At 39.4% G+C, this 26566-nt stretch overlaps 1 protein-coding gene across 17 annotated transcripts in view; it reads right to left on the reverse strand.

Annotated features, from left to right (window-relative positions):
- Positions 1-26566, reverse strand: part of Rbp6 (RNA-binding protein 6) — a 686229-nt gene that overhangs the window by 135726 nt on the left and 523937 nt on the right. For all 17 annotated transcript variants that reach the window (XM_087349142.1, XM_087349139.1, XM_087349138.1 and 14 more), the window contains one exon: positions 7892-7940. In XM_087349142.1, coding sequence (XP_087205268.1) covers positions 7892-7940 — 49 coding nt within the window. The remainder of the gene's footprint in view (positions 1-7891; positions 7941-26566) is intronic.

Raw genomic sequence — 26566 nt, forward strand, 5'->3', positions numbered from 1 at the left:
CGGGCATCAAGGTGCTCGCGGGTATGAGGTTTCTAATCCCTGACCTAAAGCATTACAGGCACAAGGTCCTGTCTAGTGCTTGTAAGTTATTTATTCTGTGTAGTTAGTAACATAATTACATATCCGTGGAATGATTTGGTTCAGTCTGCATTGCATCACACGGTATAAAGCCCGTGATTGGCTAGCTGATAATCTGGAGCCTGTGGAAGGGGGCAGGAATAATACTGTGTTGCGTACGCACGATGTGGCAGCCAACACACACTGGGGTATGCTTCTGTACACATACAGTACACACGGTGTGTTGCGGGTTGACTGCATCCACGGGACTGTCACAAATCGAGCGCATTCAGATGTGGGTGGACCAGCCTAAACAATGAGTTAATGAACAAACATTGCTGACATAAGCGTGTACATTAATTGTTAGCACAATAACAACAAAAAATGTCAGCTGTTTCCGCCAGCTCGCGGTTAAAAAACGACTCCCACCGTCCAACAGACAAGGATCGTAGAAAGAAAGAGATAAACGTTCTCAGGAGGGGTGTGTAAAAGTGGTTGTCCCAACATTGTCCACTGTAATACAGCAGAAATAGGGTAAAAAAACAATACGAATAATACCGTGGGGTAAAGGGAGGATGGAGAGGAAGTCGATTGAGTTATGTGACTTCTTCCTGTCCATTAATTTAATCGTTGTTTCACCTCCTTATCATCCCTTAATTTCATACAAACGACCCTTCCAAAACTTATTTCACATTGTTTCCGTACACAAATTTCATTACGTGATTTTATTTTACAGCTTGTAAATGGGGTGGAATAAGATACGGTGTTGAATGAACCCCGATTTCAATTTATCGTCGCTAAAAAAATAGACGTCAGTTCCAATCAGTAGAATCGCAAAATCATCTAATCTGCCGAGAGGGTCTGTGGTGGGGAATGAGTGAAACGAAATATAGTGCCTCATTTTTTACCCTTAATCAACTTAAAACCGTTTGTCACATTTAATAAGCGCCAATGAAGGAAATAAAGATTAAATGTCAATTTAGCTTTGCATGAAGCACAAAACGCGATGATTTTGACAAGAAAAGTGGACTTAGTCATAATACAAATATAAAGAGACAACATGGCGAGATTTCATATTCTCAAGGCGGCTAGTAAGAAAATAAATGTCGTCTAGAATGATGCACCATGTAGTGTGGTAGAAACTGGTAGACGTTTCAGAGGTGCTCACTGCCTCCATCCTCGACTTTAAAGTAATTAATATAATATGAAAATTTAAAGGTGAAATATGAGGAGAGATGCCCGAAGACTTCCTAATGTTATAGGCGTTCTTTACACGAAAGTAAGACAGAGGAATACTTTATGTGGATAAAAGCCCTTCCATGACTCGCTTAACAATGCAAATGCACCTGCATTAACCACCTTCTTGAACGTGCGATAACGCCATAAGCCGTAATTTACCGTGTGCATTCCCCGAAGGAAACCGCAATTGTTTCGTAAACGAGACTAATCGGCTGATATGATAACAGAAGTTTATCGGCATTTAACCATACAAGTAAAAATAACCCCACAACGTCCACCACGGACAGCAGACTACCAAGCCGGGGGGGGGGGGGGGGGAGGGGGGAGGGAGGAGGAGTGATTATTTGAGACGCGAAATTAATTTTAATCGTTAAGCCAAAGGACTTCAGGACAAAAACCACATATTTAAAAATTACTAAACAATAAATTATTCCTACACGAACTGATTGACTTTTTAGCAATTCTGAACAGTTATATGAAGCCACAACAGATATGAAACGAGAATATGGATCTGAATTTGAGAGGGTGCGATACAGTGTAAGTCAAGTATTTTAAGTCATTTAAGTATCTGTAAGTAAAAGGGAAACAGAGAAACAAAGAAAGAGAAACAAACAAGTATCAATCAAACTAATGAATAAGAAAAAGGCAAATACAGAAAATTAAAATAAAATGCAAAATATTTGTATCGACTTGTAATTTATTTCACGATACCCGTTCAAACACAAACGTTAGGCTACAGAACATCAGCAGGTAGATCGATTGATGTTAATGATGAATGATGAATTCTGAAGGATAGGGAAGGAAGCTTATTGCTAGAAATTATTGCAAAACTTTCTTCAAAGAGAAGAGGAAATACAAGAAAATTATGATAGTCGGCTCCCAGGTCCAGGTTTGAAGTGTGGACTCCAACAAGACAAAAAATTGCACCCTGACTTTCGACATGTAACTCACAGGTTCTTATTCTTTGAACCATTCAAACGGCAAGTGCATCTCATATTTATTTTGACTTCTGTGAATAAAATACTGCCACGCATTCAACGAGGTAAATGAGGTAGCACATTCACAGCAAAATTAAAAAGCTCGGAGTTTAAAATTTCCCAGTTTTAACCCTTCATAAGTTACAAATCAATAGCGAAACATCTTCTTGAGTCGATACAGTGTACTTTAATAACATTAAATAGCCGAACAGTGACGGCATCTGGCACGCGGTAGATTGTCATGTTAATTCCATGCAACCAATTAAAGCAACGCCACATAACTGACAGACATAAAGCAGGACACGTCCTTTAGCAATACGCGTACATACCGGATATCCTAACTGCATAGAATTCACGTCAAACGTCATAACTAACTGTGCAATATGCAATAATACACATTATATCAAACAATGGTGAAGCTTCCTGGGCAGTTATGAAGCTCACTCTAGATACCTCTCAAAGTATACCGAATGACAGATACATTACTCGAGCTTCAAACTGAAGATAAGGAGTCGAAAATGCTGGAGATTTTACATGACAGGGAATCGGAATGAATTTAGCAGCTGAGAAACAGAAAAGGGTAATTTGCGATATTTCAGGTTCTCACGGCAGCAAGTATGAAAATGATTTCTGTGTTTCGCCGTGTAGTCTGGTACTTAAACGACGTTTCAGAGGTGCTTCTTATCTTCACCATCTGGGCGACCAACCGACGATGATAAAATTCTACCAGACTACACGGCGAAGCATCCCAAAAAAAGTCATAGTCGTACTCGTCGCTGTGAAAACCAGAAATCTCACCAACTTCACGTACTTGGCTTCAAGAGTTAATCGCATCAAGAGAGTGTCTTACTGAAACAAATCTTTCAAAACTGAAATACCCTTTAGTGATGACATATGGCAGTCGGGCGGAGGAATGAGGTAAGAAAACTGATCCGCTCTCAAAACGTCAACAACTTGAACAAGAGTGGGAGCGGGGGGGGGGGGGGGGGGCAGAGGTGTTCAACCCTCGTGTCTACCGCTGCAACTGATCTTTTGCCCTCCCTATCAAAAACTTCTTCTTTTCAAAGTTGCCCCATCACAGACCACTGTTTGCGCCTCTAGCTTTGATCAAGACACGACTTTCTTTTTAGCGCGTTAAAAGAAGAAACAGAAAACGAAAGAACAAATAAATACTCCTCCACCAGCTTTTTACTTACAAAACTTGATGCACCCCAACAAAGTATAAGAGGCCAAAAGTCCGAGTTAGTAGTTCACTTTTCAATTCCGATTAAAAACACAGTTGGGAAGGACATAGATTCCCCACCAATCCATTAGACCACGGGACAAGCTACAGAGAAGATATTCTTATCCTTGTAGCTGGCATAAAAAAACTATGCTGTTTCGTTCAATCCATTATCGTACTTTAACAAGGCGGAAAGGTTTACTACATCAATACGCTTCATTAGCGGCTTCCAAGCTTTTCATAAAAGAGACTGCCTTCCTATATATCGTCACCAATCGCAAAAAACAACAGCTGTAATAAGTAATTATATCACATAAGGAATCTGAAGAAAGCAAATTATATAAATACATGCATATATTTATACATACACACACACACATTTCGTAACTTGGATGAAGACGTAACGAAAATATGAGTAAAGGAAGTATATGAATCTATCTTTAGTTGTTGTTTTTAGAATGCATTACTATTATTATTACCATTGAATTGAATTGAATTGTTATTAGATTTAACTAAACAGCATAATATGCATGTAGTGATAAACAAAAAACACACACGGACCACGAGGAAGAGAAAAATGTTCCAATACCTCTTTCCAAAATAGGACTGATGCCAAAAAATCCCTGTGAGGCTGACGATATGCGTCATACAGAAATACAACAAACAAGTAACATTCGTTTTGCTCAGAATTATAAATGACGTATTTTGTTCAGTACATGACAAAACCACTTATACCTTGTACACTACATAACTGTGAAACTAAAATTGAAACTAAGTGATGATAACAGATATCACAACTATGAAAATTACAACAAAAATTTACCATTCATTACTTAGTTCGATGCTAATGTAGAAACTAAGGTTGTGTAAGGAGCGTATCATACTGAGAAAAATATGTTTATAGAATCGAGATGTACACGTAGAAAGTGACCACGGCGGTACATTGAACCTTTGAAAACAGAAGAGCAAATCCAAATACTTGACACCGTCCTCTATTGTCTTAAGAATGCCACAAATCGATTCAATGACGAATCTAAAAGACATAGAACAAAGTGACACACACCACATTATTTAATCTTAACCTAAGTAAACCAAACGCAATCTAACTATGTAAAGGTAACCTAAATTAAATGAATATAAAGTACAGCAAACTACACAAAAACAAAGCAAATTAAACATCCAAACAAATTACGTTAAACGTAATTAAACAATATAAACTAAAAATGAACTAAATAAGAAAATCAACTACACTAAACCAAACAGAATTAAATTTAAGTAAGTTAAATTAAATTTAGTTTAACTGAACCGTACAAAACCAAACCAAAATAGACTAAATTAGTGAAAAGTGTACCACATAAGAACAACCAAATCAAAACCGATTAAATTAAGTAAATTAAAGAAGCTAAACCAAACTGAACAAAGTAAATATTAAAGTACAGAACGCGACAGTGAAATACACGAAACGAAACTAAACTGCACGAAATGAAACCAACTAATATTAAATACGATTAACAAATTAAAACTAGACCAAAGTAAATTAAAGTAAACTAAACTACAGAGTAATAAATCAAGAAGAGAATTGAATTAACTGCGTCTAAATCAAAATAAACAACACCCAACTCCGTATACAAAACTCCTTGCACACTTCTAAATCCAAACCAGTCACCAGACTTCCAGTGCATGGACACTCCAATCCATTTTCAGTTATGTGTAAGGCAAGGAGATCTAGAAACTGAATCAGTTCACGAGTATACACAGTACAGAAAGGAAGTGAATCTTCTCTTAAGATTCAATGTAGAGATTTTTTCCTCCTGTCAATCTGAACAGCTGACAGCCCTATCTTATTTTTATATAAATTCTTCCTTCTGTTACGATATCAGCGAAGTTTTTTTCACATTTATTTTATACACTAGACGTCACTTCCTGCTTCGTGAAGAAACGCGCGAGTAAATCGAAAGAGGGGCAGAATTTGTACAAGATGGCCGACATTTTCTGATCTTTGAGTGAACTGACTGGAATGTCAAGCTGCATGCATAACTTACAAATGAAACTAACAAACACGTGCCGTGGCTTAGGAATTTATTGCAGTAATTTATAATTACTCATCTGATTAAGAAATTCCCTGTCTTTACAGAGGATGAGAATGACTACGAACTATACCACCTCTCCCCCCAAGCGCCTACATGGCGTATAGCGGGGACAGCTTTACTTAACTTTTACTTAATGAGACATTTGTAAAATAAAAGCCACTGACATTAATATAACTTATTTTAAGTAACGTCAAGTGGGATGAGAATACATGATTTTCAACAAGTTTTCCGTCTTCATACTTTTTTGTCCATATTCTGCAAAATAACATAATTCACCTACAGTCTGGATTTATGGGACACCCTGTATATACAAAGAAACTGCACCACAGGCCAATTAAAAGAATAAAGCTGATTGAAGGCACTGGATGAGCAGATAAGCTTCTCGTCCGGAAGTTGATCTGACGTTTTGAAGAAGGGATGCGGTTTTCTTTAGAGTGCTAGACGCCGGAAACTCATCTTTCTAATCTCATATCTGCTCACAAATTCTAGGAGCCCCCCCCCCCCAAACTGTCTCTACCTCCTTCTACTTCTACGTGCATAACAATGAAGACAGTAAATATGCCGAGATTTCTAACAGCGAGAATTTAAATTAAATTTTCAACCTTCCGTCTCTTATAGCATATCCACCCTGAACACAGCACTCGTATTACACGATCCAATGCCACAAGATGAAGCCACAACGTCTGGGGGTAAACCTCCTGAGAATGGAGAAAAGTACATATTATTCTGAAACTTTAACTCCTTCCAGTTTTCGGGATGATCCTTCCAGCAAGTGATTTCTAAACTATGCTCCGAGAGATCTTCATACGCGTTACAGGAATAAATTATTCTTTTTGCATGGTGAGAGTTCAATTCTAATTCTCTCGTAATACTGATATGGTGATTAAATCTGAAGGATCACTTGAAAATCTCAAGGGATGTAAAGACACTGGAAACCCGTGTAAATGAGAGGTAAAAATCAAATAGAGCTGATCTTGGAAGAACACGTTGTCAAAATGTGGTGCGGTTACAAATGGCTGATATACAATACAATAACGGAATCGACACTAAGATAGCATTTAACAACGTTCTAAGTCTGAAATGTCCATTTGTGTGTAATCCACCAATTTACGTCTTTGCGTCCCAGATGGCCTCTTCTCTTGAAGCTTCCCAGATTTCACAAACACACCAATTTCCCCACATTCTTTCTATATGGATAATTCATCTCTGCATCCTTATTTAATCACCTTCAGGATATTAAGTAAAATTCAAATACTAAACCCTTTTAATACGAATTTTTCTCCATTCTTGTCACGTCCTCGGAATTCAAATATTAACCGCAGTAAATAGTTTCAAACACTATCTATGTGTGAGATTTTAGGTTTTCATGGCTGCGAGTACGAAGATGGCAGTCTTCTGGCATGTTCCGCCGTGTTGCCTGGCCCTTTACAGACGTTTCAGAGGTACTTGTTGCCTATCATCAGGATGATAAACTGAAACGTCGGTTAACTTCTGCCAGACTATACGGGGCAATAACCTAGACGACAGATATCTTAACCTTCAATCTGTATTCTCGTTTAGAGATACAGAACAGGCTTCATACCCATACAAAACAATGCGTGTAATTACGTCTTGGTAACCATTCGTCAGATACTGGCAACCTACGGTTGAATAATGCAAATTTTAAAATCTCAGTATTTCAGTCAGAGCGCTGTAGTACGCGGACTGAATCTCATCTACAGACAAAACGCCACCATTTTGCGTGATAGTGCTAAGGCTGAAGACGTTGTGCTGGGATAAATGAGCGAAATAACTGCCTCCATTTTTATACCAGAAGCGACACTATTTATCTTTCCTTTTCCTTCTTTATAGCAACAAATCACACAACTTTAAGCCGACAACTAAAGCACAAAGCTCTGCCGAGCGTGGGAGGTGTTATTAATAATGTGGTTTGTCGTACTAAGAACATTACGTACACGTGCCTGTGAAGAACCTTAGCCACTGATTAAATTACTATTATTATTATTATTAAATATAAATTTACAGCATCACGTCACACAGTTTCAAACACCAGAATAACGAGTAACTATGATCAAGTCGTACAGCTTCAACTGTCAGAATGGCAGGTAACCGATAATTACTTCGTAAATTTCAGCTCTCGGAAAGTCAGGTTAACTGTCACCGCGTCAGAGACATTCATATGATGTCAGAGAGGCGATATTTATCAGAGGAAACATTTATCAAGCTGCACAACTACTAAGGCGTAAATATAAGCACATATATTTTTTTTACAAAATGTTTGGATAAACAAAATATATTGTACTCACCTCTATGTCTGTTAGTTTGTTTGTCAAACATGAGCATAGCATCCTCGATCTGAAAGGAAAAAAAAAGGGGACACATAAATAACTCTGTAAAAATAGTATCTACCTTTTCTACAGGGCGCCTAAATGGTCTCCCCGTGTATAAACAAAAATAATATAAGCTTTCTTCACCACTGCTGATTGAAATTTATTTATCAAAAATCGGAAGTTATTTGTGTAGTGTTAGCAAGTGATGCGTTGTTAACAGTGTTTGTATGTCTTCTAAAATACGAAGTGTACATTGCCCTCATATCGTTTACGGCGAGCCAAGGAGTGAAAAACTCTACCAGGAATTTCGACCACTCACACAGCAACATCGATATTAAACGAGGGACAAATCCGATATCGCGTTTAATAGTTCCAGAAGATAATTTTCATACTTATGAAACGACTTTCCAATGCCATAACTGCTACTTTAACAAAACTCAACTCTACTCCGTTCTGAAGCACGGATCTTAATAAGAACCAATTTACAAAATGACATCAACTCGTGTCTCATGTGTTCGATCAAAATTGTTAAGGTGATTAAGCTAAGAAGGATAAAGTTGGTTAGGTATGTAGGGTGTCTTGGGGGTAAAGAAATTACAAATAATATGATTGGAAAAGTTCAGAAGAAAGCACAAATTTCGAAAGTAATACTTAAATGGAAAGATTATATTAAAGAATGTAATTATTAAGGTAAGTACGTTGATAAGATATGTACTGATCGAACGTCATGGCAGTGTGGTTAGTATTCATGATCCGTATTGGGAATGTCCGAGGTTCAAATCTCGGCCACAGACCGGCTTTCCCAGGAGGATGTTAATGATTTTACTTAGTCCTTCCAGTCAATTCAAATTACGCCACAAAGACTGGATTCAGAGATCTGCTCTGTGACACAACTTTGAAGTTCTATAGAAACACAGCTTTTCCTGACCACCTCAATCACTATCAACTAAGACAGAATGATTCTGTACAATTTCACATTAGCCTAGTTCAACTTCGTTCTATGTAAATAGCACAATAAGAGGAGTCTACAACTAGATTTTCGTTATCGTTATGCTCTTATCCAGCAAAATACTAAAACGCTGGGCAGAGCTGTTATGTTAATTTTGAAAATTGAGATCGTTTAAGAGAAGAGGATAAAAGTCCTAGTCTGCACTTAACCAAGCAGATGCCCTGGACCGAATCTCACGTTTAATATTAGGGGCTTATACTGGCCACATTCATGTGCAATCAAAGAGACGACTATCGATGGGACGATGATACGCCCTATTAGTGCCCGTGCTTTTAAGAACAACGTAATCCTCTAATTATTGCTGTGTAATCCAATTCTTCCTCCCTCTGTCTACTGTTCAAAAAGTACATCTTAATTCCCCGATTTTGCGAAAGTATGTTCTTTTCAACATTACACACTTCCTGAAGCTAAAAAATATTTCAGGACTAACGTACACAGTCATTACAAAGGACTACTGAACTGAGCATAAAGTAGAACCCCTTTAATGTATCTAGAGTCGTTTAACTCTTTAAAGCCTGGCGGTAAATATATGTACCATCTGCTGTATGAATCAATAACCCTGCACTTTGTATTATGGGTTTCGTATGGTTCTCAGTGTAAAAGGGGATCATTTCCCTAAACAGCATTAACCAGCTGATCTATGTAATGGTAAAGTACTGTGTTTTCTTTGAGGGACGGCCCAAATTTTGTAATATGATTTAAACAAACTTCAGCGTCAAAGGGCTAGCTAATTTATTAGGACAGTAAAGTCTAGGAGGCTATGGTGACTAGGTAACGGAAGAGGATAACACGTAACGCATATAGAATTTTGGCGGGGAAATCTCTCTGGACTGCATTCAGTTGCGGATTTCGGAAGAAAAAAAAACGGCGTTTACCTGCCGGATCCACCACCAGAGTAAGTTTGACATTTCTTTATTTAAATGCGATGGAAGTTTTTCCACTGTAAATATTTTGGCTCGATTTCTGTTCATCAAATTAAAAAAAATCACAGTACAATTAGCCTACAACAGTAACGCAGGTGATATTTCAGGTTCTCACGGCGGCAAGTATGAATATTACTGAGAAGTTTACCGACATTTCGGAGGCGCTTACTGCATCCATCGACATGGCGATCGCCGTGAGCAACATTCCAAAATTCAGTAGCACAAGCCATGAAGAGATAAGTCACGTAACAACTGTTATTCGCATGCCTTCAAAAACATTAAAACAAAGATGTTATTAATTTGCTTTGCTTAATTAAAGCACTTATAAACTTTTAATCATAGAGATAAGGAGTTTATAAATACGTCGATGAGGTAAGAATTAAATTAAAACATAAAGAAAAAAAAGTTGAGATGGTCATAACATGCAGTTAGAAAGCACGCAGGATTTGAGCGAAAACGGATAAGTTAAAGAGACAATGACGAAGACAGAATTTTTTAAGGCGACCTAAAGAATTTTTAAATTCATCATCATTAACGAGAAATAGAAGGTTTTGCAAATTAAAATGCAAGTCTCTGCATAACTATAACACAAAAACATTCTTCTAAAGCCAATGGAAACGAAGGCACGTCAGCTGTTTCAGTTCCCAGAGTTATGTATATAACAAATCCTTCACATTTTCAAAGCTGAAAGGTCAAATATGTATTTGCCAATATAATTTTTATTTGAATTGACTTGGAATTACAGTTAATCAAACACGTCATTCTGACTCTCCAGCAGGGGGGAATCACGACTGTGAACCTATGTATGAAAAAAAAAAAAAACACACACGCATATAGCCAGAGAAATTTCACATTAACTCTACTTCGTGAAAATTACGAAACAATATGGGAACAGAAAAATTACCCGTAATTCAACGCCCTGAACATATTATTGGTGGTTGGATGTAAGGTTCTAACGGCGGTGAGTACGAAGATGGCTGTCTTCTGGGTTGTAGCACCGCTCGGTAGAAGTTTATCGACGTTTCAGAGGTCCTGCACCATCATCATCATAGCCCTGATGATGGAGGCAGAAACACCTCTGAAACATCGATAAACTTGTTTCTGACTGCACGGCACTACAACCCAAAAGACGGCTATCTTCCTAAATTGTCAGTGTCAATAAACACGACAATGTAAAAATGGTATTACGAAGCGAGGAGAATAATAAATAAAAAGTGCGAGAAACGAATACGGAATGAAAGACAAATATACAGGCAGACGGATACACGATATAAATGCCCATACATGTGTGTATACACAGTGCGGAAACTGGAAAACGGGACTGATGCTGGAAAAGAATAATGGTTCCATGTATGAGAAATCTGAGCATTGTTTATTCAAAGTAGCTTCCTCCTGCATCTACACGATGCACACAACGACCATGAGCAACTGGGAGGAATGGCGGATGGCCGTGTCTGGAATTCTGTTCAGTACTCTCGTTACAGCCCTTTGAATGGTATCCACGTCATCAAAATGTCAGCCTTTCAGTGGTGCTTTGAGTTTTGGAAACAAAAAGAAGTCACACGGTGCTAAGTCTGGTGAATATGGTTGATGCGACAATACACAGACTTTTTTGGTGACCAAAAACTCCCTAACAACGAGAGCCTTATGGCTTGGCGCGTTGTCTTGCAACAGGAACTAACTGCCATCTTCTCGATACTGAGGCTGTACACGACGGATTCTCTGAAGCAAAAGTTTCAAAATGTCCAGATAGTAGGCAGCAGTAACTGACTCGCCACTGGGTATGAACTCTGTGCACAATTCCCTCGCTGTCGTAGAAAATGATTATCATTGTTTTGATTTTTGATCTTTCTTGGCGAACTCTCTTGACTTGGGGAGAGTTTGCTGACTTCCACTCCGCAATTTGTAGCTTTGTTTCGGGGTCGTACTGGAAACACCACGTCTCGTCACCCGTAACGATCGAATTCAAGAAGTTGGGTTTGTTTTCAGTGGCATCAATGAGTTCCGTGCAGTGTTCAACTCACGAGCTGTGGTTGATCGTCTGTTAATGAATGTGGAACAAATCGTGCACAGACCTTACTTTTTTTTAAAATCCTGAGTTATTATTTGTCGAATGGTTTCCTTATTAACGCACAGATCTTCTGAAATCATTCGAAGCGTTGCACATCGGTTGTTGGTGATTACTTCCCGCACCTTTTCAATCAACTCTGGTGTTCAAATCGTTTGTGCTGGACCAGGATGTTCATCGTCTTCCAATGTTTCTCTTCCATGGCAGAAACGGTTATGCCAATCAGAAACACGTGTACGAGACAGACAATTATCTCCGTACACTTGCTCAATCATTCGAAACGTTTCTGTGGCAGTTTTGCCCAGCCGAACACAAAATTTGATGTTCGCTCTTTGTTCCATTCTTGCTTCACAACACACACACAAGAGAGACGTCTACTTCAGCTCACACTACGTTATCTAATGACGGCAATGTATGATGACTTTCAGTGTGTAGATGCAGGAGAAAGCTACTTTGAATATACAATGCTCAGATTGCTCATACATGGAACCATTATTTTTTCCCAGCATCAGTCCCGTTTTCCAGTTGCCGCACTGTGTATATAGTTCTATATACAACTGCATCGGCTAATGGACGGACGCATTAGGCAGAAAGGATTAGATTAGATAATTACATAAGATTGTGTTTATTATTCACAATATAATAATGTACTGTTGTTTCTTTTACTATGTTTGTTTTCAATCCACACTAAACACAAGTAATTTATTACAATAACTGACGCTCCGACGTTAATAATTATAATGGTTTAGAAACGTTAACAGATAAAATTCGTCCCGATTATGATGCAATAAAATATAATGATAGCATGTTTATGCATAAACGTCGTAAGTTATCGAAATAAATTACTTGTGTTAAATGTGGAAGTAAAATTAATATAGTTTTATGAACTGAATTATATTAGACTGATAATTGGATGGATGGAGAGACAGTTAAACTAGCACGTTATCTAGTACCTTCAGGTAATTAAACAGCTAGTTAGTTAATTAGCTAATCAGGCTGTTTCGTAGTTAAATATTTCGCTGGTAGGCGATATAATCAAGTCATTTCAGTTACATGGTAACGTAATCACCCCCCTATTGGATATGCAAGACTGTACAACATGGCGACGGTTTATCTTGAGTCACACAGTTTCATTTTCATAACAAAATATTTTGAAAACAGTTTCGGAAGCAAAACGCACGCAGCAAGTAATTGATATTATAAAGGAGACTGAGACAAGAATGGCCGGATCAGCAAAGCATCGCTTAGCAACCATCAGCTAGATTACCACAGCACAATAGCATTTGGAACGCTTCCCAACGGCCCTTACCCATTCAGAATCCCCCCCCCCCCGCCGCGATTATACGCTCACCTCGTAACCCCCTGGTCACAATCACAGGGTAATATCCCATCCCAGAGGGATGTGAAGGGGTAGAAATAGCAATAGGAAACTCACTATAGGATTTCCACAATCCTGTGGCACTAATAAATACCTTACACGTTTTCTGACATAATTGAAATAAAGATGCATTATCTTAAGACAATGCAAGTTCCTCCAGTTAGAAGTGAAATACGTGTTTCCTAAAGGGGGGGACCGAGGGTGGGGTCTACACAGCATTGTATATACAGCAGAGGAACGGGCCACTGAAATCAACGGACATAAATGTATCAATACCTTATAGCGTCGTTGAGTTCACAGGCACAGACGACGCAACCACGGCTCACCGCAGACGAACAACGGCAGTCAGACCAGTGGGCAAAGAAGCTAAGTGCTCAGTTTAATACACCAACTCCTGTGCAATCAACGTCCAGTGACTCCTCCGTAATAGGTCAATATGTATTAATAAGGGTAAACCTACCAAATGGTAAATGGCACCATAAGAGATTTCATCTCCACCACGTGACTTATAACCTAAATTTAAATATAGTCTTAATGGTTATTGCAGAAATCGGTTGATTTGCAGACAGTTTGAATTCTTAAAGTACCGGAGCCAAAGTTACAAAGCGTTATCCCCACATCAAGTGGCTCAACGCGTCGTTGAATCTCCCTAACCGTGAGGTCACCGGTGGCTCACGCGGTATAGAAATTGTTCTTAAGATTCTATAAAGAGTTGGAAGTCGGAGTTGATACATTTTTACCGACTCCGACTCAACCTAAAATTGCTTCAGAATTCACGACTCCAACTCCACAGCCCTGGTTACAAAGTTTACCAGTTTTCAGCACCCCCCACGATCCGTTTACTTCAAAGTAGGTATTCATTTCCTACATAAAAGCGTACTGACGGCAAACAAAGGACCCACAACAAATCCAGCGGGTCTTAAAAAATGTATAGGCTCTTTCAACAAAAAACATAAAATTGACATACAAGAGCGGGGGAGGATCTGTTGTGAATATGTTTCACCCCCAAAAATATTCCAAAAATGCCAAATTAGCCTAATTTTTTATTAAGACTTAACCCAGGGGCTTCTATGAGTATATTTACCACCTGCTTTAACAATCTGCAACTCTGCATTTTGCCAACAGTGTATTTATTATTTCATACGATTACCAAAACAAACAACGATTATTTCCCTAAACAACACTAACCAACCGCTCTGTGCAATAGTAAAGCGTGGTGTTATCTTTGCGGTAGAAACTAAATCCTTAAGTAGTATTAAAATGAGTTTTCATTTCAAAGGATTACTTCTGACAAAATTCAATTCCAGAACCACTGAGATGGGATAACTCCAGCTATGAGTTCTCAAACACAAATGAGAGGTGGCTTGCGTAATTCAACTTTCACACAGGCCGAAGCGAATTATCACAGTTGGAGGAATATAGCAAATTTCTAAGTTTGCCGAGTACGAAAATGGCCTGTGACTACGAAGGAAGAACAACGTACTAAGGCGAATACTCCTACCGACAAACAAACCGGGGAGGGGGGGGGGGGGGGGCTGAAAGTTACTTAACGACGAAGAATTTAGGATGGGTAGTAACCTATCTTGAGGTATTAATTCTGCATTTGAATGGACAAACTGAGAAAAACCAAGGAAGACTCAGAATGACCGTAAATCCACTGGAATTGAGTGTCTTCTGAGTACAACCCGAGAGTGCTTACACTACAGTTACCTAGAAGACATTACTTCTTAGTACATGTGGAAATAACAGATATGATAGCCTATGCACTGCGGTTTAAACCAGGAGGATTCTGCCTAAGAAAATAGCTGAAATGTTGGTATCACTATTTACAAGGGGGAATGGGGCCCTCGTGAATGGCATTCCGAATTAGGTTAAACTGAATCTGACCGTTCGAACTGCGTGAAAAAAAACAAAAACATTTTATGGTGACAAATTACAAAAATTCAGCATCACGGGTTCTGAAAATCTATATCGAAAGAAACTATTGCTAATTTCATCAGGGGCCTAATTCGTATTTCATTTTGAGATTTTATGTTCTCACGGCGGCGATAATTTGTCTTCTGGGCTATAAACCAATGATTCAGAGGTGACTGCTGCCTGCATAACCAGCAATGGAGGCAGCAAGGACCTCTGAAACGTCGGTAAACTTCTGCGAGATTACACAGCGCAATAAATCACAAGACAGCCATCTTCCATATTTTTGCATTATTTGCTTATATTCAAATTCTTTCTTTTACTAAAATAATGTCTATATCTGACATGGAAGCATAAGCTTTGTTTCATGGTTTATTTAACGTCGATGTCTCAACTGCTTAGGTTAATCAGTAACCCCTCGAATCCAGAATGATATGAAGACTGAGAAAGGTAACTTTGTAACTGTGTACAAGGAAAATATCATTGCTCACTTTGAGGCACTTATCAGCGTATATAGTATCTAAAAAAGTAGGCGAGTAAAGAAAGACATCAAATAGGACAGCCGGACACCTGGTCAAGATTCGAACAAAGGACCTCCAGAATACGAAGATTCGTCGAACAGAGAGTCGCCAAATAACGCAAAATATATACCTACGATGGTACAAAAGGGTTAAATACCTCATTCTTGAATGCGTAAGAACGGACATAAAACATCTCCAGTAAGTAGCTCCAAAAGCCGTTAGAGTCTTACACAAGAACCGAGCATATATGTTAAGGATTTGAGTCCTTTTGCCAAGCAATTCTTCCATAACGCTTCAGCTTTCTGCGCGTATACAAAACTGCAGCTTCGTTTTCTTTTCGAATTCCAAGCGACAAAGGCAGACAGCCTACCGTTCGAACGATATCAGAAGGGGCAGAGCGACTCCTAAGAGGGTCGTTGCACGTCGCTGGGCTCGAATGGGGGGGGGGGGGCTGCAGAACCTGGAGGTGGCAGGTTAACGGTCCCCTCGAGGGCCAGAGACAGCCCCGACCTCATTTCTCTCCTGCAGTCCTATATAAACAAGCGAGATAAAGAAAATGTAACAATGGGATAATAAGAATTGAACGTTACATCAGAAAGCTATAGGCCCATTTACTTCACCCAAAATTCAGTCCTCTTGCTACCCCGCTAAAGAATCGCACGCAATTTATCGACAATAAGTTAGCCAAAGATGCGAAATTGCAACTGCATGCAAAAATCATTTCACATACTCGGAGATATTTCATGTTCTCACGGCGTATTTTCTAGTAGATACTGACCTCATGATGGAGGCAGCAAGGACCTCTGAAACGTCGGTAAACGTCTACCAGATTACACGACTTAACAACCCAGAAGACAGCCATCTTCAGACTCACCGCTGTGAAAACCTCAAATCGTATTTATAAATTGTACTCTTTTCCTTAGATTAATATCTAGATTAAATCAAATACATGATGAGTGAGAAATGTAGTACGCGTGGACAGACGAGAACTGCATTCAATGTTTCAGTCATCACTGCAGGGAAAGAAAAATACTGGACAAAGTAAGAGCTGATGGAAAGAAATTTCTAAATACAAAACTGGACAACTGCGGTGATAAAGAATTTTTGTGTAAAAGCAGCAACAAACAATTCGTTGCAATAACAGTGGAAACTTTCGACAGCTGAGTAATGTACAAAAATTTCAAGAAAACAGTGAGTTGATTAGTTAAACTACAAACATATATATCAATTTTGAATATTCCGACAAATGCTATTTCTTGCCAGTTTACGATCCGGGGGGGGGGGGGGGGCAGTATCCGTGGAGATGTAATAATCCGTCATGCTTAGGTAGATGTGCGCACACGTGAAAGGTTGAGCCATGCCTGTTGTAAGTACTGCAGCAAGATTCCAGCTGAGTTATACCCCACACACACACGCGCGCATCATATCTGTCTGTTTACACAGCCAGAACCCCACTTTACCTCTAAAGTGATTTGAAAGAAAATGCAATATCTAGAGAGACTGATTCTAGGATTTCTAGCAGAAACGAAGAGTAGAGGTAAATGTAGAGGACGCTGAAGCTGTGTGATATCTGGGTTCATCATCTACATTCTGCTTCAGATCTCATCTTGAACGTCTTCAGCTTAGGTTTATTGCTGCTCTGATATTTCGTTTCACTGCAGTATGTTAGTCGTATCCAAGTGGAATATATTAAATGCTGAAAGGTAACATAGTCGATTCTTAATCTACCCTTAAAGAAGTAGATTTGAGGTTCTCACAGCGGTGAGTACAGATATGGCTGTCTTATGGATTGTAGCGCCGTGTAGTCTGGTAGAAGTTCACCAGGTTTCGGAGGTGCTTCCTGCCTACATCATCAGGGCGATGGATAACACAGCGCTACAACCCAGAAGACAGCCAACTTGACCGCCGTGGGAACCTGAAGTTTTACCTGGAAAGTTTAAATTTTTGTTAATGTAAATTTCAATACCAGGAAGGATAACAATAAGCTAATTAATTTCTTACCGTAAAAGCCGTTGGATTATCGACCATGCATATGGTTCAACATTCTACAGACTTATTTATTTATGGATTAACTGGTGTATTAGTGAGCTGGATCACTCGTTAAACGATTAACTAACAAACTGACAATACAGATTAGATTCAGATGCTTCACTGGCCCAGTGATTAATTAGGAACATTATAGGTCCATTAGTTGCCACAGCTCAGTCAGTAAGCGGCTGGTAACGTGATGGAAGGCCAGATGCAACAACGAGACTTTCGCCACCAAACCACAGCACAAATGACTCTGAGATCCATTAATATTGCTATCCAAATGGTGCCATGTTCACAATCTTCGTTGCAGTCTGAACCTCTAGCTGTCGCCGAAAACCAGAAGGGATGGAGTTTTGCCTCCATATACCCTATACTCCTTCTTGGCTTGACGGTTACGGATACCATATCTCTTTTAAACTTATCTTCTACTCTGTGATTCACTACGCCTTTCTTGTAAGAAATCAATAACTCCATTCAAAAACTAAAACAATAAAAACCGCCTTTGATCACCACATAATCCAGTTCTGCCCACCTCCCAAACACACAAAAACTTCCTTAAAACCATTCATACTCACATTTGCTCTGATTTTAAACAGCCGTTTCACAAGAGAGTTCCCTAACAAAAATTCCGTACGTATTACTTGTCTCCCCCGAATCTCACATGCCCAAATCCACTTCAACCATAGTAGATTTTATCACCATAAAATATTAAACTACCTGTTTAAATCAAGCGGTTCTTCTTAAGTAATATTATAACTGGTCTAATTTATTTTATCCCTCTTAGATCCAAGTATTATCTCGAGCACTTTGTTACGAAAGAGTTGTAATTTATGTCCTGACCTCAGAGTAAGAGAAAACGTCTCACACACCCCCACAAAATTATTATTTTATAAAATGCGATCTTGTTCTTTCGTGCTTTTGAAAGCAGACGAGTTTAAAGCATTTCGCGACTCGCATAACAACAAACATTTCAATTCTTATTCTTGTCTATTTCATCATAAACCTCTTGTAAGAAACATCACAGCATAAACATCAAAGTGTAGGAAGAAACTTTATTTATCAAGCACGGACCACCCTCCAGCAGATTTATAACAGCGTTGCGGAAGATACAAATATTAATCTACATTTAATGTTCGTTAGGCCTCGCGTGCGTGTGGGCTGGTTTCGAGTCGTGCGCCATATTTCACAGTCGCTGCTTCCGTTCCACCCCGTTACAGTCGCATCAACGGAATATCGCAAATACTTTCCTAAAGTCGTCTAAAATAGACAAGACCTAAAGCCATTCCTAGAAGCCAAGGATGTATAAACCTGAACCTGACGCCACAATGCACGAAAATTATAAAATTCATTATACTGAAAGCTTAGTAATATTTGAATAATAATAACAACAACAAACAAGATGCCTTCTTGTAGGTCTATGCATACCTAAACAAATATGATATAAAGTACAAATCTTTGAAAACAGAGTTTTAAAAAAGTACTTAGACCTAAGGAGGAAGGCTCTTCAAGATATAAAGAAGTAACACAAAGCAAACTGTTGAAAAATTCTCCTGCAGACGTCTCAAATCCAGACGTAACATACAGATATTAAGGAACTGAATATCGCTCTTACAGACTGCACAATGCCGAATACTAGAATGATACGCTGATATCTTATTCAGGATGGAAAGCAATAAGTGTGTCTAAGTCACGTTGGAAAAAAAAAACATTTAAAGAATAAAGCAAAATGGTACAGCAATTTTATGGCGTAATATTGTCAGATAATGCAAAAATAACAATCCTGAATGGACACAAAATTATTTTCTGCTGGCTTGAGACATCCGACAGTAAGTTAACAGAATACGCCGTCATGTCGACTAGGCAATCTCTTTTCGAAATAAATTATATTGCATTCCCTGGTTCCCTATTTTCTCCTCAGAGTTATAAGATTAATATCTTATTATTGTGGCATCCTAATGGTTTTCAGATACCGGATTATATACATTGCCACTGTTGTAACACACAGCTTCCTCCTGTCAGTGGAATGTACTCTGTGAAAGATAAGGAGTGTGTGGTGGGGGAAAAAGAAGTATGTGAGCTGTCGGACGCAGTTAAAGAAAGCTCCTTACAAAAACCGCCACCACCACCACTCAGGTTTATGGTTTGAGCACGCACCTTTACAAGGGCCGGCACAGTGATGGCCTACCAGCAAGAATATCAGGGACCACCCACTCTCCACCAACCACTTTCTTAACAGCACAAATTCTTTAGCTTTCAATTCGAATTTCTGTATCACACCATTTACATTATGTGCAAAGACGTGTTTGTTATATTTTAATCCGTATTCTAAGCACCGTTCATCACTTCTAAATTGATATTCGAATTCGTAAATTAAGTACTTATTCAATTTATGCTATTATGTTATTTCATGAAGGCAGCAACATTGGAAGGGGGAAAGACGTTTCATAAATTCTTCCTTGGATTTATTCCTTCTATCTCACGGACGAACACCACCCGGCGAGGTACGTCTCTCTACCTGGTGATGGCAACATACTACGACACACCAGAGGCTTCCGCAGTCTCTCGTAGGCCCATAATGGCGCCCAGCAATGCATCACGATTTAAGGCATATTCTTGTTTGTCTATTATGAATATTCTACCTCTGAATATAGTACTGCAGAAATACACAGCCACTTAGTGCCGCCAGCCTCCACCACCAACCCCTTCGGCTTTTTATCATGAAGAGGAAGGGGTAGTAAGTTCATGCCTTGAGCCTTCCGACACGCATAAATTTCCTCCCCCCTCAACCCTGCACAACTCTGTTCTTCCTTACCTCATTTTATGTAATAATATACATGTCACATTCTCGTGCATGTAAGCCTCTACCATATGTAAGGTTCCACGAAACAAATGAGGCAGCTATAATATTTTGCCCTCGTGGTTAATTTTAACACTGTTTCAGCTAACAAAAGCCATTCTATAGCACCAGTCAAACTGTGTACAAAAGGTGTTTGAAGTCATAAAATGCAAGCAATTATTTTTATACACGCCAATAAATCTAATTATACACATTTAAACAGAGGTTCATTTGTCGAAGTGAACTGTTTTTAAAAAGGCTTCAGTTATGATGCGTATATGGACCCATAAATCGTAAACAAAATGTGATGCCAACACGCACTTATAGCAAAAACAGGAACAGAGGTAAGGTTCCATACATTCTTAATTTAGACATTATATTGTGGTGGGTATCTCCGTCATGCCCCTCCCTTCCTACCAACCACCCGAAAGCGGTCACTAGTATCCGTTGGACACAAAAATGAACGGGCTCCAGAGTAAGTCTGGACGTAGCGTGTAAGGGAAAAAACACGTCCCTCCTGGTACTCGAATCCCGGTCACCGATCACGTAGTCAGCCACTTCACTGACAGCTATCTCAGCTCATTGGCTGTTATACCTAGGATACAGCTCATAAGTCCGTCGGCCAGTTAATTGTCATGTATCAGTTGCAGTGACGAAGAGATAATGATTACGAAAAGATGTGAAAATGGTATATATTAAGGGAGCCCTGATGATGGAGGCAACAAGGTCCTCTGAAACGTTGGTAAACTTCTCTCAGATTACACGGCCCAGCAACCCAGAAAACGGCCACCTTCTGACTCGCCACAGTGAAAATCAAAATTCCGACGGATGGTAACAACGTTCTCGAGATATTTCGTAAGCAAAATTCAGCGGCCATTTCTCACCCATATCTCTCCTGATTCGCTACTAAGATGGCTCCAGCAGACAAAATCAGGATTGAGCAGAAATTGTGCAGAGGCAGTGGGCTGGTCACTCACTACTCACAAATGCACACTTAAAAAGAGACTATGAAACCTCCGAAAGGAGGCGGCGAAGAACCACACTGAGTTGTAGAGAAGAAGAAGTAATAACTTTCTACTGTCGTAAACTTGAGGTTTTAGCAACAATTGATTTGTTAATACGTTAAGTAACATGTCGTTTTTGTAATCGGGAGTCTTAAAGTGCCCATCCGTTCTGGATGTTGGCGATCAGCATAGCAATTTGAGCTTTACTGGCTGCTACTTGAAACAGCCCTCCAGTGGACATCGAGATCCAAGTTTTTAGATTCTGAAGCCAGGAGGTCCTTGGCCTGCCAGGTCCCCTCTTTCCGAACACTTTTCCCTGGATTATCAGCTGTAGCAGCCCGTATTTATCACTATTTCTCATGATATTACCGAAATATTCCAACTTTCTCTTTTTTATGGTCTTAACAACCTCGACGGTGAGTCTAATACACGAACAGCAAACAACGCGTCTGAAAAATAAGACAGACCGGCCTGCACGTTTTTATTTTTCTTCAGTCTATGGATAGAGTTAGCAAATGAGATACAATTGCCCAGGTTGAGCCAAGAAAAATATGAAATTCACATGGAAATCCCAGACGTAATCACTTCTCTCCCCTTGCCCCCTCAAAGCCAACAGCGCGATTAATTTCATCATCTGTCTCCACACCATTTCTCCTGTAAGTTGTCTCTCACTTCATTCTTCGTAATAATTCGCCTGCAGATCACTGTGACAGAAACTACAGCTCTGATACGCATTCATTGCAACATGGGGGCTGGTGATAACAGCTTACCATGCTGGGTATGGCTTCACACGCAGGATCAGAAATAGGATTAGCCTACTAGAATTCCATCCTGTCACCCTCTTCATGCAGCAGGCTGAGAGTTATAGCGAGACAAGACTTAACAACTTATTTCTTGGTAGTCATAATCTGGGAAGTAGCACGTATTCCTTGTTTTAGCCAAACGACCTAAATTATATCAACGGGTTACTATAATCTTTAGGAGAAAAAATGTAGCCATAAAAACCAAAATTCAATCCAAACAATTTTAAAATCCGTAAGAAACAAAATAAAGCTTCAACAGTAATCAAGAAACAATTAACAAGATATGAAACTGAAACATCTAGATTATCAAGCAATGATAACATCTGGAAAAAATAACGTCTTGTGAGAGCAGACGTGGAAAGGTACGAGTATTCTTGCAAAAAAAATGTGTTGTTTGCAACCATTTCACCCCTCGTTGGACTTAAAAGTTCTCTACTCCAGACACAAACTATTATTCGCAAAGCAGTTCAGCAGTGTAGAAACTACTCTATATATATTAGTAAGTTCTGTTATTAACCAGGGGTGAACAAAATGCAGCCTTCCCAACCTTATTTTCGGTTGCGGAACCAGCAAACACGAAGACAAGAAATATGCTAGTACTGAGAAACACTTCTATAAAAATAAACACATTATGTAAGCATAAGGGCAAAGCATCACGAGGAGATCGCTCTGATGATAAAGGCAGTAAGCACTTCTGAAACGTTGGTCAATTTCTATCAGACTACACGGCGAACATCCCAGAAGACAGTGATCTTCGGATGTTAACACGTACGCGGGCCAGAAGCAACGTCATTTGACACAGCAGCATTAATAGCCATCATTTACGTGGAGTGGGAAAGGTGAGATTCCAACATCTGTTGCGTTAGTTACATGTCCGGGATGTTGGTCCAGAACATGTGGCTCTTTGCTGTCTGCGGTACTGCATCACCAGCCTAACTTAGTGCGCTTGCAGAGGGAATTCACAGTGCACGTATGGTGTGATGTCTGGCTTGCATTAAACTAATTATATCGGGTTCGAAATAACGAAACTGGGGAAAAAAAGTGTAATTATTCTGGCTGCGATGTATCTTGTGCAACGCGTATTACATATCCCGGACATTTTACACAAATCGAGGCTCTGTGTAACATTCTGTAACGGTATTGGGATTGTTACCCCCCGCCAAAACCAAACAAAAATCGAGTAGCTATTATTAGTGTATTAAGGACGTTCCGACTATAAATGTCGTGCCAAATACCGACTATCCTGTGATTTTTTTTCACGTATCTAGACAAATGACGAGATACTTATATTTGGTTAGGCCACGATCACTTCCTTAAACATCCTTTGATCATACTATTATCTGACGTTGTATAAATCTTGGCCTTAGCAAATTAAAGTGACGTTAAATAAATCACTGGGTACAGAATAAATAATATGAAGGACCATCCCTAAGTGACAGTCCGCGAAGACTAATTATCCAATACGCAGGGCATAATGCCTGAAGTGCGCATGAACAAAACAGTGATTCACAGGATACTGAATCCTTACGCTTTTCTGGTTTGATAAATATGCATTATTGGATGTCACACGCCTAAATGTAACTGTCTGTATCTCTGTGTAGAGCAGCATTAGCATTACGACATAAATTACACAACTTTACGTTGATGCACTAAATATCTCCGATTATGCAAACATGCTGATACGTCCTTCTGGTATGAAGCCCTCGACATATTCCACATATGGACGTGAACAAATTCAGCCACAACCTGCACAAGTCGCGGCACGCAACGATGAAAGGAAACAAAACTTTAAAAAAAAACGACAAATTATTCGGTAGTAGAACATGAAACAAAGAAATATAATTGTAATTACTTTCGAAGGACATACGTTAACTTGCCGTTTATACAGTAACACAAAAACCAGTAAATTACTGTCTACTGATGTCCGTTACAAAATCACATGACAGGCGGACAGATACACGTAGATCGTTAATAGGATTCCAAAGAATGAACTCAATTCCTAAGGAATCCTAAAAGCAACTGAATAATTCCTCCAAATGAATTAATTTCAGCAAACATTATGCCCCGAGCTCTGCATCAGAGGCGCTTAGAAGAACTTCTTTTCAGTGTAAGCTTCCGTAAGAAGATATGAAAAGGAAGACGGATGAAAATGAGGATACGATGGCGCAGAGAAGACGGCTTCCATCACACCGATTCTTAATCTGCTATCTCACATGAAGCATTAAATTTTAATGGAGCCCTCAGTCTCTTTCTCCCTAACTGATTTCCATTTTCTAAATTTCTTCATTCCTCTTCGTCCAATTTGTGAACAGAAAAACAGACAGGATGATATGATAAAAGCAACTTCTCTGCAAACAGCCCAACAGACTAGATCAATATATCAATCAAACACCTTACTTTCCAGATATCATTGAAGCTCCCGTCAAAATACCGTATTATATTTTACTGTCAAGTTTTTTTTATATATTTTAACAAACGCCAATGTAAAGCAATAACAAAATAGATTTGTTCGAAATTAATGACATAGCAAGTGAATTGAAATTCCTGACATAAACAGGATGAATTCTATAACGTTCAAATATAAATGATCCGAACTTTCTGGGCAACTTTCAATCGAAGCCAATTAAATCACCAGAATCACATTAATCTGAACACCAAACTGAGCTGAAGCTCCGGACTTGTAACCGAGAGACTGTCAATTCGAATCTTGTTTCAGTTCAGTTTAATTCTTAATAAGACTTCAGTGGTTTCCTTGACTACGTAGGATTTGAGGTTTTCACGGCGGTGAGTCTGAAGATGGCTGTCTTCTGGCTTGTTGCGCCGTGTAGACTGGTTATAAACTTCTACCAGACTACAGGGCGCAACAACCCAGAAAACATCTATCTTCCTTGACTACGTCCTGGTAAATGTCGGAACAGCGCCTTAATATGATCCCACACCTTTGCGTCTTCAACCGAAACAGACTCGTTAAATAAACTAAGACAGTATTCCACCTAAAGGCTAAATTGAGAAACGCGTTATGAAAACACTCTATAACAAAATGGTTCTTCGGATATTTAAAGACGCTGTTTTAATTGCAGATACGCATAATTTGATAGAGAAATTATCATAAAGATTATGGCGCCTCGAGGCGAACGTAAGCTTCAACTTACTGGCTAACGATGCATTTTATCCTACAGTTTCTGCTGTGTTCCGTGTATGGAGTATTACCAAACCATGAAAGTGGCACAGAAGACTTGTATTTTGAGTTTTTAAAGTGACAGCCGGGCGAACACAGTTAACATGTACGCTTCGCCCCTGAGGGTAGCCATTACATGATAGCAGTCAACATTGAAAACTTTGGAGTCTGGTAGGCCTATAATACACCATGCCAACAGCCGGTGATTTTAAACATCTTTTAAAATAGATTATATCAGTTCGTCTAGCAGACTAACAGAACCTTACATCAATCATCTTAAGCTTCAAAGGCACGGTGTTTTGTAAGTGGCTTCACACCGCATTTTATCACCTATCGGAGGAGGTGGGGGAGTGTTTCCAGTCCCTTAAAGTGATGGGTGTATGGTTTGCAAACGCCAGTGATCTCTGACGCTTTGTGGCGCCACTATCGGCACACTATGCCTTGGGGTAACAGATGCTGCCAGCACACCAAGCAGACTTCCTGTTCGGAAGTGCTAAAGGAGCACCAGACGCGCACGCGCCTGTAAATACTTGAGAAATCACGGTCAATAGATTGCTGAAGAAATAACTCCTGTAACTAGGTGAATGCCGAAAGCTAGGACCACAGTTGTTACTTAGCGAAGGCAGGCTACAATGACGAAGACTGCGGTCTTCTGGGTTGTTGCGCCGTGTAGTATGGTAGTTTACCGACGTTTCAGAGGTGCTCGCTGCCTCCATCATCAGGGCGTTCAGGGTTTTCTTGAGTAATAGAGGGGGTATAAAGTTATAAAAGACGACGTTGCCAAATAGTCCGCTTTGCTTCACAAATACAGTGATCACAAAATTCGAGAAAATCGCTGTAGCTAATGCTACGTTTACACGACGAGGGTTTATAGAATACCTTTAGGGTTTATGGTCAGGTACCCGCGTGTAAACGGTCAGGAGAGCAGGTATTTTCCTTAGTCTAAAGTCTAAAAGAAGAAAAGAGAGGGGAGATGGCCGAGGTCA

The sequence above is a fragment of the Zootermopsis nevadensis genome, unplaced genomic scaffold (genome assembly GCF_977971745.1).
Source record: "Zootermopsis nevadensis isolate Lab colony 2312 unplaced genomic scaffold, Znev_1.0 Znev_ptg000015l, whole genome shotgun sequence".
NCBI classification, from domain to species: Eukaryota; Metazoa; Arthropoda; class Insecta; order Blattodea; family Termopsidae; genus Zootermopsis; species Zootermopsis nevadensis.